Below are 14,040 nucleotides of genomic sequence, written 5' to 3' on the forward strand. Positions count from 1 at the left end.
GGCATGTGGCACCACTGTGCAGTCACAGGTTTCCTCCCTGTGCTATCAGAGCTTTAGGGTTACTCCTCCTAATGCAAGGTGAGCAAACCTCACCCTGCCTTCCCTTCCCAGAGCATGGAGGAATAGGAGAAATGAGTGTCCATGGCAATCCAGTGCCACAGAGCCCTCAGGCTGAGTCATCCAAGTGCTGCTGACCACGGGAGAGCTCCCAAGGCTCCTCAGAACACAACTCCGTGTGATTCCTTACCAACATGGTGAGTTTAGAACATCCCAAAGGGAACAGGAATGTGCTCCCAAAATAACCCAACCCTGGTGTTATCACACTGCCCACATCCCCTTTGCTGTGGCTCCCAAATAACTCACAGAGGGTCATTTTAAACACCCTCCTGTTGGGAAGCCACATCTGAGCTCCCAGCCAGTGCTGTGGGTCCTCCTGTGGCTGCTGAAGGGAAAACCCACAGCCTGTGGGATCCCAGAGCTGCTTTCTGATTCCCCGAGGTTCCCATGAGTCCATTCCAAGTTTGATTTGCTTTTTGGAAAAGCAGGAACTGGATCTGAAGCCAAAGGCTCGTCCAAATTGGTGATTTGGGACATTTGGCTACCCTGAGTCACTCAGACTTGTGGGTCAGGTCGAAGCAGATCAATGCATCTCTGCTTCCACCACACTTCTGCTCTGGGCCTGGGAAAAACAAGGCATCAAACACTTGCAGAAGTTTCTGAAACATCACTGGTCTTTTGTGTTCTCACTTGTTTTAGAAAAAGCAAGAAAATTGGCAGGGCAGGAACAAATCTGCTCTTACAGGGCCTGATTTTTCTTTCACCTTATTTTCACAGCAGTAAATCCCAAGTGGTATCACAGGCACTGCTCCTGATTCACACTGTCAGGCAGCCAGGCTGATTGTCCTCAGCAGCAGCAAAAGAGATCCTGGAAATTTTGGGAAGCAATCAAGCTGCAGGGGCTCCTCTGAACCTGAACTCCATGGCAAAACCAGAGATGGGACTGGGCTGAAAAGCTGAGCAGGTTTGGAGCCCTCCCCACATCAGGCTCCAGCTGCAGACCCCGGCCCTGTACTCACTGTGTGCCCAGGGTCTCCCCAGGAGCAGGGAAGGAGCCTCTCAGACCACTGAATGCTAATTAGGTAATTCTTCCAGTGTAACTGGTAGCATCAGAAAGTACATCCAAGGGTAATTAGTTCACATGTCTGATTAGAACAGAGTTGAGTGTGTCTCCATCGAGAATTGCTGCTTTGAGGAGACTCAGCTGTCTGCTAACCCTTTGTCCTGCTCCTGTTTATGCAGGATGTCACAGGGACAAGAGCTGGACAAAACCCCCAAGCCGTGGGGGGGATGGAGCAGTGGACAGAAAACCCCAAGCCCTGGGAAGGAAGGAGCCCTGAGCAGGAAACCCCAAGCTCTCTTGGGAAGGAGCACTGGACAGAAACCCCCAACCCTTGTGTAGGGAAGGAGCCCTGGAGAGAAAACCCAAACCCTTGGGCGGGAAGGAGCACTGGGTAGAAAACTCCAACCCCTGTGTAGGGAAGGAGCCCTGGGCAGAAACCCCAAACCCCGTTTAGAGAAGCAGCACCGGACAGAAAACCCCAAGCTCTGTAGGGAAGGAGCACTGGACAGAAACCCCCAAGGCCTGGTGGGAAGCAGCCCTGCCCCCGTGCCTGCTGAGTACCTGTGCTCCTGGGCCGTGTACTTGAGCAGCTCTGCCAGCTGCAGGGGGTACTTGCAGATCTTCTGCACGGGCGTCAGCAGGAAGCCGTCGATGGCGATGTCGATCATCTGCTGCAGCAGGCGGCACGCCTCGAAGAAGTGCTGGTACCTGCTGTCCTTCATCAGCTTGGAGAGCTCCATGCACGCATCCAGGTGGTTGTTACAGTACTCAGAATAGATCCAGAAGCCGTCTTGCTGTGAGGGCAGAAAGGAGGAGGATGGGTCAGGCAGAGACCTGGCTGATCAACACCAGGGCTGGGAAGGGCAGGGTTCTGTGGGGTCTGTTCCATGGTGGGCCAACAGGGACTGGGCCAACAACTCTCCCCTGGAGGGACAATCCTGCAGGAGACAGCCTCTCAACAGGGTGAGAAAAAGGCTTCTCCCAGCATGCCTTGCTGTGACATGCAGATTCAATGGATCCCACTGGCCCCAGTGTTCTGTCCTGCCCCTCAAGATCCCTACACAAACCCCTGCTTTCCCTGCCTGAGTGGCTCCTTCATCACTGAACCCTTCAAGGAAGGAGAACAATAAAGCTCTCCTTGGAACCCCACACAAAGACCCCATCTCTCCTTCTGCATTGCCCAGATCCCAGAAGAGCTGAAATCACCTGGCCTGAGCACAGATGTGCCTGTGCCCCCCAGGTGTCTTTTGCAGGATGCTTCGTTAGGAAGGTCACAGCACCCTGAACAATGCCCACCACAATGGGGATACTGGGAGAAACTCCTCCTGGGAGGGAGGGGACGCCCTGGGACAGAATTCCCAGAGAACCTGTGGCTGCCCCATCCCTGGAAGTGTTCAAGGATGAGCGTGGAGTCTCGTAAGTCTATAAAGGTGTCCTGCCCACAGCAGGGTCTGGAACAAAATGATCGTCCCAACCCAGCCTTCCAACCCAAACCAGTCTGATTTCCAAGAAAGCACAGACCAAGCAGGAGGAAGGACAGATCCTACCGTGCTCCTCCTGTTTGGAAGAGGTGCTGGGCAAGGAGGGACTGCAGAGAGGGACCTGCACTCTGACACAAGGCCGAGGTCTCTGCAGGTACAGGTGTGTTACTGTGAGCCCTGCACAGAGCTGTGCTTGCTCTCACTTAAATCGTGCAGGGAAGGTTTGAAAGGCACAACCCAGCAGAGCTCTGGCTTTTGGCAAGACAAGTGGACAACCTTGTCATTTCTAGAAGTCTTTCCTGAAAGAACCTGAAGCACCTGGCAAGTGTTTGGGGGCTGGGTATGTTTGAAATTCCCTTTAACAGTGGGGAACCCAAGGTACTGCATGGATTTCCCTGGGAACAGAGCCCCAGAAAACACTAAAAACTAACAAAAAACCCACTCACACATGCTCCTCCACCTTTTGAACTGGTCTAACAAGTTTTCTGGTGTCTATTTTGTTGGAATGTCCTTTTTCTGCCTTCACTGACCACAGACTGTCACCTTTAACTTGGGCTTGATTCGTCTGGGCCATGCAGACAAAGCAATGAAAGGGCAGAGAAGATTTCACTGGGAAGGAGATGGGCACAGCCCAGCACCACAAATTAACTGTGGGACAGCCCAGGTCAAAGTCAGGTGTTGCAAACCAGCCAGTTCCACCAAGCTGTGGTCAATGACTTCTGAAAAAAGGACAGATTCTATTTAGCCAAGACGTGCCTGCCCAGCAATTACTTCTGAATCCCTGAGGGTGCAAACAAGCTGCTTCTCTGGGAACAGAGATCCAGTGTCCTTCCCATCCCACAGCTGACCAAGCCACGCACTGACAGCTCTCTCTTCCTGAAGAAAATGAGGAACAAGATGCTTCGGAGATCTCTAAACAGGATCTAAACATCCTCACCCCTCACTTTCCCAAATGGCTAAGCAGGGACAATTTATCAGGAGTTTATCAGCCAGCTCTCAGCCCTGTCTGGTGACAGGCAAGTGTCAGATCTTCCTTCGAATCGCAGCAGCAATTCTTGCTATTGTCACTATCAATGAATTGACAGCACAGCCTCAAGTCATGACATCTGAGTTACTGATTCTCAGCAAGATTTCCTACATTTTCCCAGCACAGAGGTGGAATGTGATGCTGCTTTTTGCAGGCTCTGATAAGAACCAGCCATGTTAACACCTCATGCACCTTCCCAGAGGAAACCCCAATGAGAGACACAGGGATGTTTAAAAGATGCTGTGAAACTCTTTAGGGATGTCCTGCTGAAGTTTCAGGAATGTTTAGCAGGAGTTTCCCTGATAAGCAGTGAACTGTTGCCCTGACACAGCACAGGAGCTCTGATACCCTGCTCCACTCTCCCTCCAGGAAAGCCTCCAGCTCCAGGGCTGGCATTTGTTTGACATTTCCTGCCACATTTACAACACTGGCCAATTTATCAGCTCCTGCAGGAGGTGGTTTATGGGACAGTAGGATGGGTTAGGGAAAATCCTCCACCTCCAGTATCTTGTCATCCATGTGACTAGATGTGCCGGGGGTTATCCGACTGCATATGCAAGTTCTCCCTCTCCACGGAGACCCCTGGAGCAGACCCTGAGCTGTTGCACAAGAGGCTGCTGCCTTTGGAGTTTCCCTGTCCCTCCCCAGGCCTGAGGGGCAGTGGCCCTGGACTCGTGCAAGTTCTCCCTCCTCTGCATCTTCCAAAGCACACGGAGACCCCTGGAGCAGTCCCTGAGCTGTTGCAGAGGAGGCTGCTGCCTTTGGAGTTTCCCTGTCCCTCCCCAGGCCTGAGGGGCAGTGGCCCTGGACTCACGTGTTCCAGGAAGCACGGTCCGATCTCGCTGAGATGGGGGTCCTCGTTGTTGTACTGCTTCTCCAGGTCCCGCACAAACCCCATCTGAAACCTGTAGATGTCTTCAATGTTCCCAAAGATGATTTTCAGCTGCTCGTCACTGAACATGTCCCTCCTCTTCCGGCACTGCTTTAAGTAACCCTGTGAGAGCGAGAAAGAAGGGTTTGCAGAGAGCAGCGACACCAGGGGTGCTCAGTGCTGGGTGCCTGCTCCTGCTCACCCCACTGCCCCCAACACCTCAAACCCCTCTCCTACAAGCACTGCTGCTTCCCTGTCCTTCCAGTGGCACAGCTTCCACAGAAAGGTGTGAGGGGCTGTTGGAGCCTGCTCTGATTTCTCCTTTCAGCCCAGTAATCAGGAGAAGGAAGCTGCTTAATACCAATATCAAGTTCTGTTTAATATCTTTATCAACCACCTGGATGAGGGGATGGAGTGTACCCCCGACAAGTCTGCAGCTGATGTGCTGGAGGGTGGGAAGGTTCTGAGCAAATCCTCTCATCCTCCCACACTTCACCTGTCAGGATGATCATCACTGAATCACAGAATTGTAAATGCTGGAAAAGACCTTTGGGATCACCAAGTCCAACCAGAATGATTTAGACTAGAAACTTTGCAAGGCCAAATCTCAGATGTTGCAACTGGCCTGGTCCATTTTGCAGCGTCCTGACTGGAAGGGAACAACACAGGGGTCATCAGGAGATGACTCTGCTTACTTTGCTTGCCTTTATTATATAGGAAGGGGAAAAAATGAAGGGAAGAAAATGCCAGCAGCTCCAGTGGAATGGCTAAATTTGGGAACTCAGGATGCTTAGTCACACTGCCAGCTGGTGACATGCAGCTGCTGGGCCACAATGAACATTGGAATCCTGCAATGAACTGTCCTTCAGCCTCACCATGTGGTTCCTGGCAGGGAGAACTTCAGACATGAATGAGAAATGCAACTTTGGCCGACCTGGCCTGGACCCAACCTCTGCCACGTGCAGCTCAGCTCGGGAGATGCCATCACCCTGAATTTCCTGGCTTTTTCAGCTGAGAACTTTGGGTTATGGAACACCTTCTACACTTCCTAATCTAGGTCTCTCTTCCCCCAGGAGCTCCTTGATGACTCATTTCCCTGGGTTTCCCCCTCTGATTTTCCAAGGCCACGAGGAATGGGAGCAGGCTGCTTCCCACACTGTGGGATGGTCACAGGGCAAACTGAAATCCAAACTGGGGAGAAATGACACAGAGCATCTCTCCATGCAGATTTTCCTGTTTACCTGATGATCTCAGAACAGCCTGGGGAAAAAAAATCAAGGAAAAAGCCAAGGAAAAAGCCAGGACAAAGCCCTCCCTGTGCCCACAGGGCAGTGTCCCCTCACTGTGCTCTGTGACATCCCTCCCTCCCGAACACAGGAATGTCTCCCAGCCCCAGGGCTGCCATTGGCTGTGATTCCCATCCTCAGTATTCCCACCCTCCCTGTGCTGCTTCATCATTTCGCTGGAATCACGTGTCTGGAGGAGCTGAAGTAGCACATTTCTGTGCAGGCACCTCTGAAAGCACAGGGAGAATAAAGGAATGTGAGGAGTTCCCAAGCCTCATCCTCTCTGTGTGTTTGAAGGTGGTTTCCAGCACAAGGCAGGAAAAGGAGACTGAAGATTCATCCATAACACGCAGCAGAGGAGGCTGCTGCAGAGTTTTTCCAGTAAATTTAGTTCTGTTACATAAAACAATGTCATCTCCCTTCTGCTCATCCCGTCAGGTTTGCTCAGAGAAGGGATAGCTGACTGATGAGCAGATGTTGGAGAGTGTTTTGCTCAATGAATACCTAAAAATAGCTGCCAAACTGTCTGTCTTTAAAGTACTTTTCCATGTAGTCCCTGAAGAATAGGCCAAAGTTGGGCAGTATTTGCAGGAGGTTATGTGCTAAGTTTTCTTCACCCCACAGTGGGCTTAGAGACAGCCAGGAGAGGTGGTCAGTCCATCCATCCATCCATCCATCCATCCATCCATCCATCCATCCATCCATCCTGTCTGGCTGACATCAGGGTGAAGGAGAGAAGAAGGTGGCTGCAGGCTGGAACTTCAAAGGCAGCTGTGAGGATATTCCAGAGTTTTTCCTCTCTGAGCCAGCTGGGCTGTCCCAGCCCCTGGAACCATGCCCAAGGCATGCCCAGCACCAGCTGGGCTGTCACCCAGTGCTCTCTGTGCAGGGCTCCCAGCACACAGGTGAGGGTGGTGCTGAAGGGCACACAGCCAGAACCAGCACAAGAGCAAAGCTCAGACTGTTTGAACTGGAAAGGCAAACCAGAGCCAGAGCTGGTCACAGGCAGCCAGGGCTGGGATCCTGGTTCACAGCAAGCCAGGGGAGCAGTGGGGCTTTGCTGTGGTAAGGAATTCCCTCCAACCCAGCTGCTTCCCACAGGCCTTGGCTGGCACAGGGGATTTTCATCCTGGTGCTGGCCAGCTCCTGAGCTCCCTGCCTGGCCAGACTCGTGCCATGGGTGTTGGGAGTCATAACAGGGTGTGCAATGACACTGGAAAATCCTGAAGCAGAGGGGAGCAGTGGGGAGCACCACTCTCCAGGAACAACCTCCCATCCTCAGGTGCCTCACTGGCATCTGGATTTGTTATTCACTGCAGCTCAGAAACAATAACCACACACTGCTAAACTCAGCACTAAACCAGGCTCAGCCCAGCCACAGATGCTCTGCCATCCCCTCTCACACCAAATAAAGAGCCCTGGGAAGAGGGGAATGTGCCAGTGTCAGAGCAGTTCATCAGGGGCTGTCTGCTCATGCTGTGGCACAAACAACAGCCCTGCCACCCCACCAGGGGAACGGGGAGCCCAGTCCAGCCCCAGCTCCCCCAGTCCAGCCCATCTCCCCCAGTCCAGCCCAGCTCCCCCAGTCCAGTCCTAGCTCCCCCAGTCCAGCCCCAGCTCTCCCAGTCCAGCCCCAGCTCCCCCAGTCCAGCCCAGCTCCCCCAGTCCAGCCCCACTCACATCCCACTGTGCCAGCCCCCGGCTGACAGAGCTCTGGGAGCCTTCCCCAGCAAAGGGATTGCTGGGATTAAACTGAGCATAATGAGCCTCTCCAGCAAGGCACAGCCCATGCTGCACCGATGAGAATGCCCGTTTCAGTCCTCCTCCCTGCTTAGCTGAATCATTTCCTGGTGCTCTACCTGCAGGTAAGATTTATCCCCTCAATCCCAGCCTGCATCACACAGAGCAAAGAGAGAGCTTTCTGGATCTCTCCTGTCTGGGATACATCATTAGGGGCAGTAAATCAGTGTTCTCCCACTGCAGCTGAACCTGTCTGCACCTCCTGAGAATCCCAATTGGCAGAAACATGGTGACATGGCTGGAGATGTAAGTTAAGGTTTATTTTCACTTCTTTTATTTTCGTTTCCAACAGAAAAGCACAAATGCAGGAAAAGAAACAATATGTGGAGAAGTGTCTGCAGTCTTCCCTTCTCCAATGCAAAGCTCTCTGACCAAAATAGCACATTGAAATTAAGCTCATTTGTTTCCAAATTGAAATCCCAAGGCTCTTCCATATTTGAAAAGTGTCATAGATGCTTTTTGGATGGCTGCTCTGCCTTGCTGGGAGAAAAGCAGCAAGGATGAAGGGAGGAAGACATTACTCTAAGCACAGTTCCCAAGGGACTTCACCACATTGACTGGGCACAGGCTCACTAAATCCTAAACATTGCGAGGGATGAGCTGAAAGCCATCCCCAGACTTTGATTTCAGGGCTAACAAACTTCTGCCTCTCAGTGATAAGGACATCTCCACACACAGTGCCCAACCTCTCTGGCACAGCCACGTGCTCTCTTCCCTAACACCAGCACCACAGGCTCTGCACTCTGGGCTCAGCTCAGGGCACTAATCCTGAACTTAAGGGGTTGTAGAGGTTAACTGTAACCTGATGAACAAGAACCAAGCTGGGGATTTGTGGGGTCAGTCACTAAAGTCCATTGCTTGCTGGGTCCCTTCCTCCTTTCCCATGGTGGAAACATTTTGCCCTCAGTCTTGCCATAAAAAAGGCAAATGGGGCCCATCCTGAGCCAGGGGAAATTGTGAACCCGACATGAAAGGCACAGATGACATGGGTAACTGATTGGTTTAATTACAACCTAATTTCCTCAATCACAAGTTCAAAAGTAGATGGCATTGGGTTTTAATTAAGAGGGCTGCTTGGAGGATCTCAACCTCATCATGTTTTAGTCAAAGAGCTATGGAATAAAGGTCAGGAAATTGCACTTTTGGTTAATACAAACTAAAGGAATTATCAGATCCAGCAGGAAATTCTCAGAACTGTCAATACTTATTGACAGATGCTGCTCCTCCATTAGACACAGTCCTCACACACTTCAGCTTGTTCCCAAATCACCCAGGGACAAACCCAGGCTCAGCCCTTGCCAGTCCCCCACCATGGGCAGGTGTGCCAGCCCCAGGTACCCCACAGATGTCCTGAGGTGTTTGATGTAGTGGGGACAGAGACAGGCCAGCCCCCAGGTGTGCCAGCCCCAGGTACCCCACAGATGTCCTGAGGTGTTTGATGTAGTGGGGACAGAGACAGGCCAGCCCCCAGGTGTGCCAGCCCCAGGTTCCCCACAGATGTCCTGAGGTGTTTGATGTAGTGGGGACAGAGACAGGCCAGCCCCAAGGGGTGCCCCAGACCCAGGCACCTCACAGATGTCTTTGAGGTGTTTGATGCAGTAGTTACAGACCCAGGCCAGCCCCCATGCCCTGCTCCCAGCCCAGGTACCTCACAGATGTCCTTGAGGTGTTTGATGTAGTGGCGCTCGGTGCTCATGATCTCGTTGATGACGTTGGCTCTCATCTGGTCGCGGTTCTGCACGGTCCTGCCCAGGCACAGGCAGTCGGCGCTGGGGTCCAGGTGGCCGTTCTGAAGGTGTTTGATGCAGTAGGAACAGGCCACCCCCAAAGGGTGCCCCAGCCCAGGTACCTCATAGATGTCTTTGAGGTGTTTGATGCAGTAGTTACAGACCCAGGCCAGCCCCCATGTCCTGTTTCCAGCCCCAGGTACCTCACAGATATCCTGGAGGTGTTTGATGCAGTAGTTACAGACCCAGGCCAGCCCCCATGCCCTGCTCCCAGCCCAGGTACCTCACAGATGTCCTTGAGGTGTTTGATGTAGTGGCGCTCGGTGCTCATGATCTCGTTGATGACGTTGGCTCTCATCTGGTCGCGGTTCTGCACGGTCCTGCCCAGGCACAGGCAGTCGGCGCTGGGGTCCAGGTGGCCGTTCTGCACCTCGCTGGTTCCCTCCTCCACGCCATCCTCCTGGTTCACCCATAGCTGCAGGACAGAGCACGGCACGGGGTTACTCCAGCAGCAGGGCTGGCTCAGGGCTCACGGCTCTGGGAGATGTTGGATCCACCCCTCCTCAGCCCGTGGGCTGTGCACAGAGCTCCCAGCCCACACTGCCCAGTTCCATACTGGTGCAGCCAGCCCCAAATGCCCCACACACACTCCCCATCTCCTGGGGATTGCCAGGGCTGGCTGCTTTGGCCCCAAATGTAAAATCCCCCCGAATGAATGAATGAATGCTGCCAAGAGCTCCCGACTGAGACAGACACGAGTGAGACAGAGCAGCCTGAGGAAAACTGCAGTGCTGGTGGCAGGCACACTGTCCCAGCTCCTGCCACCCCCAGCTGGGGTCCCTCTGAACACAGGACCCTCTGGGAGCAGGGGAAGCCCTTCCCAGGGGACTGATTCCAGGTGGAGATGTGGCTGGTTCAGAATCTCTGAAGTGCACATCAGCTCTGGGCTGTGTTTCTGGAGCTCTGTAGCCTCCCAGGCCAGGGGTCTGAAGGAGCCCTGATTCCATTTCTCAGCAGCTTTCCTCATCAGCTCACAGGGACAGCCTTCCTGGCTCAGGCAAATCCCCCATCTCAGCACTGGCATCCCCAAAGCACACACAATAGACACCCCTGAGCAAGTCTCCTAAACCTGGGGGTGAGGGCAGCTTTGGACAGGTGCACTGGGCACTGAAAATTACCAAAAGCAGTGAGAAAGTGTGCTCTCAGCACACTGAAGCTTCTTTCCAATATCAAATAAAAAACATCCACAGAAATTGCAAATTCCACCTCTCCCCTGTGTGTCTGAACCAGCCTGTGCTCTGCGCACACCAGACGGATCAAGGGCTCCTTCTGTTACCTTTTCCCACAAAACCTGCTTAAAATAACTCTGATTGACTCAAATTGGGCTAAAGGTAGTTTGTAAACAAACATTAAATAAAGCTTAGAGCTGACAGAAATACCCCTGTCTTTCACAGACCACCTCAGCTGTGATGGAAATGAAGCAACTTCTCTCCTCAGTGTTTGAAGTTCCCAAATCCTGGGGACTTTCAAACTAAAAATAGATTTTCCTGTGAGCAGTGGAACTGTCCACACACAGAGTACAAGCAAACCAGGCAGCATCATTAACCTGATCTTCAGGCTTCCTTTCAATGTTAATAGTGTTTCCTGCTTCCCCATTATTCGGTTTAAACTGGGCTTTGCACAGATTGTAAAGGGCAGCGTTCCTGTAAATTAGGAAAGTAAAAAACCTCCAAACCTGCCCCTGCTCCCTCCCTGCATTCCCAACCAGCAGCTGTTCTGCTAAATCACCTCTTGCAGCTCCCACGTTCTGCCCTCCCACAGGGAGTTGTAAAGGCCAAGAAAAAACCCAAAAAACAAAAAAACCCAAAACAAACACCAAAAAACCCAAACCCATCTCTTCTTTAGCAGGATGTTCACAATGCTGCAAATCTGGGGGATCAAAAAGGGGTTTTGTAGGATTTCTATCAGCACTGGGAGGCCTGGCTGAGCCCTGGGTCACTGTGAGGGAAAAGTAGGGAGCTGGTGATCCAAGCCCACCAAATAGAGTGGAATCCAGCATGGAACAGCTCTCCTGGCACTCTGAAACAGATGTTTTTTGTTCAGAAAAACAACCCAAAAGCTGGCTAGCAAAGTCTCTCTTTCAGCAAACCCACCCTCCTCTGGAAGAGGTTTGGGGTCCACTGAGGCAGAGCCACACCCCATGAACATGAGCAGTGGTTTATGACGAAAAATAAATTAAAAATAAATAAAAATTAAATAAACAAAAGAAGTGCTGCTGCTGAGCAATGTCCCTGTTGGGGTAAGGGACCTCGGGGTCAACTACTGACACCAGTGCCACCAATTTCAGTGCTGGGAAAACCTGGGGGCACCCTGAGAAGGGAAAATGGGTCCTGGGAAGGACAGGATGGCCCAGGGAGTCCTGCAAGGGACACGTCCTGGTGGCAGCTTCACTGGCATTCCAACAAACAGATGTGGAAAATCCAGCAGCACCAGTGTGGGGATTAAACCCTGCTGGCTGAAGTTTAAAATAACTTTCCACCCTGCTTTTCTTCTCCTACAGAAAGGGATTTTGCAGCCTTCCCAAACCCAACGGGAACAGCCTGTTACCAAGTTTGCTGACATCCCTGCCAGTTTGGCAGCAGAGCACATTTTCAAAGCTCTACCTCCTGGAGTCAGGTGATCAGGAGAAAAAATTTGATTTTCACTTGAAAAAAAGCCAGAAAGATCTAATCATTACAAGGCATGTGTGTGTAAGCCTGAGTCATGAATCCTAAAGGCTTTGAAACTCCAAGGCAGATAGCAAACTAACAAACTTCCATGATTCCTCAAATTCAGGCTGCCTTTTGTGCACAGCAGGAACACTCCCTCCTTCCTCATCTGCGAATCTCAGGAGTCCTGCTTTCCTGCTTAATGAAATTTTTGCTCCTTCCTGCTAGGATTCATGTTCCCAAAGGGAAAAAAAAATACAGTTCTAGTCTAGATGACTTCTGCTTAGATTAAAAACAAATGCAACAATTTTATCAGCTCCAGAGGAAGCTGGAGGTGTTTCCACCCTGTGCTCTCCAGCCTCTGCTGCTGGAAGGATAAATCCCACTGTGTTGTTCAAACACTCCTGTTTCCATCTAAACCTCTGAAGTTCTCTGAAATTCCAGCAAGGATCCTTCTTCCAGGGCATCTTTTGAAGTTGGGACCATGACTAATAAAAGCTGAGGTGCAGTGGCAGCTCTGGCACTGACCTTGGGCCAGTCCCTGCAGCTGGAGGAGCTTTCCTCACCCAAACCCAGGGATAATCATGAAAAAACTGTTGAAATATGGGCTGAAATGCATCACCAGACTCTTGGTCCCACCCGTGAGCAGCACTCTGGTGACACAGGCCTAGGGTTAGGTTTGCATCTCCAACTCTCAGGACTGGAGAGGAGCTGGGCCAAGGGAAGGTGGCACTTGAAGGGTTAACTGTGCCCTCCGTCCCAGTGCCACCAGCCCAGGCTGGATCCTTGTGCCTCACTGACAGTGATGGAGCTGCAGGTGACAGCGAGGTGGCACAGCCACACTGGGGAAATGCTGGCCTTGCCCAAAACTTCTGAAATGCCAAACTGAGTGATTGGGACAAAGCTGCAAACGCTCCTGTTTCAACCCAGCACCTCTAACAGGGTGATCCCTCTGTTTCACACACATGGGCACCCAAAAGTACCTGAACTTTCCTCCTTGCTGTGGGGAGCTGAGCTCACACTCCTGGAGAAAGGTCTGTCTGCTCCCCACCTCTCCAAAGGGACACAAAGGCACAGCTGCCCCTCCCTCTCAGACCAAGTATCTCCATTTTAGAAAAGAAACTTCACAACTCTTGTTTTCTCCCAGTTTCATCCCACCTCTCCAGCACTCCCAGCTCAGGATGGGTGGCTGCCATCCCTGTGGGGATTTCTAGGGAACCCTACAATAATAAATCCAGGGTCTCCTTAAACACCGCTGCAATGGAAAACATCAGGGGCTGTAAAATAAGCACTGGGAGGGCTTCCCCCAGGCCATGAAAAACACCCAGCAACCAAACCACCAAGCCCTTTTGAGCACTTTGTATCAAGACATAATTAAAAGAAATCAGTAAAAACTACAGGGAAAAAAAGCAAGTTGTATAATGCTGGTCCTACACGATGTTTCCCATTGAAAGGCCCCTCCATGTGGAGAGGAACAGACTTATGGTGAGGCTCCCAGTCCTGTTCCAAAATCCACCCCTAACTGGGAAGTCATGACCAGCTCTTGTGTAATGCAAGAACTTGCAGAGGCTGATAAAAGTAAAATAATCACACAAAAAAAGGCCCTTTTCCCTAAGGACCACTTCTGGGAGCCATGGAGAGCTGATGGCTGCATAGTGCTAATTCATGTTCTCCATGGCTGATATCCTTTTAGAAAGGGAAAAAAGGAAGAGCCAGGGAAGCACAGGCCAGGCAGGCTCACCTCAGTGCCCAGCACGGAGCAGATTCCTGGAAAATATCTTCAGGCACATGGAAGACAAGGAGGGGACTGGGGAGAGCCACCAGAGCTTCCCTGAGGGCAGAGCGTGCCTGGCACATTCAGGGACCTGTGCCAGGTGCTTCCAGAGCCCTGGCAGGGCCTGAAGGGCTCCAGGAGAGCTGGAGAGGGACTGGGGACAAGGATGGAGGGACAGGACACAGGGAATGGCTCCCAGTGCCAGAGGGCAGGGCTGGATGGGAGATTGGGAATTAGGAATTGTTC

The 14,040-nt window shown here is 51.9% G+C and overlaps 1 protein-coding gene across 15 annotated transcripts in view; it reads right to left on the bottom strand.

Annotated features, from left to right (window-relative positions):
* Positions 1-14,040, bottom strand: part of ARHGEF9 (Cdc42 guanine nucleotide exchange factor 9) — a 194,728-nt gene that overhangs the window by 40,108 nt on the left and 140,580 nt on the right. For 14 of the 15 annotated variants that reach the window (XM_039731058.1, XM_039731056.1, XM_039731055.1 and 11 more), the window contains 3 exons: positions 9,596-9,787; positions 4,443-4,622; positions 1,682-1,914 (listed from right to left, as the gene is read on the bottom strand). In XM_039731058.1, coding sequence (XP_039586992.1) covers positions 1,682-1,914; positions 4,443-4,622; positions 9,596-9,787 — 605 coding nt within the window. Of the gene's footprint in view, positions 1-1,681; positions 1,915-4,442; positions 4,623-9,233; positions 9,367-9,595; positions 9,788-14,040 lie in introns of those variants that run through there. The other variant, XM_039731071.1, reaches the window with a different exon arrangement.

The sequence above is a fragment of the Passer montanus genome, unplaced genomic scaffold (assembly GCF_014805655.1).
Source record: "Passer montanus isolate IOZ18808 unplaced genomic scaffold, ASM1480565v1 scaffold76, whole genome shotgun sequence".
NCBI classification, from domain to species: Eukaryota; Metazoa; Chordata; class Aves; order Passeriformes; family Passeridae; genus Passer; species Passer montanus.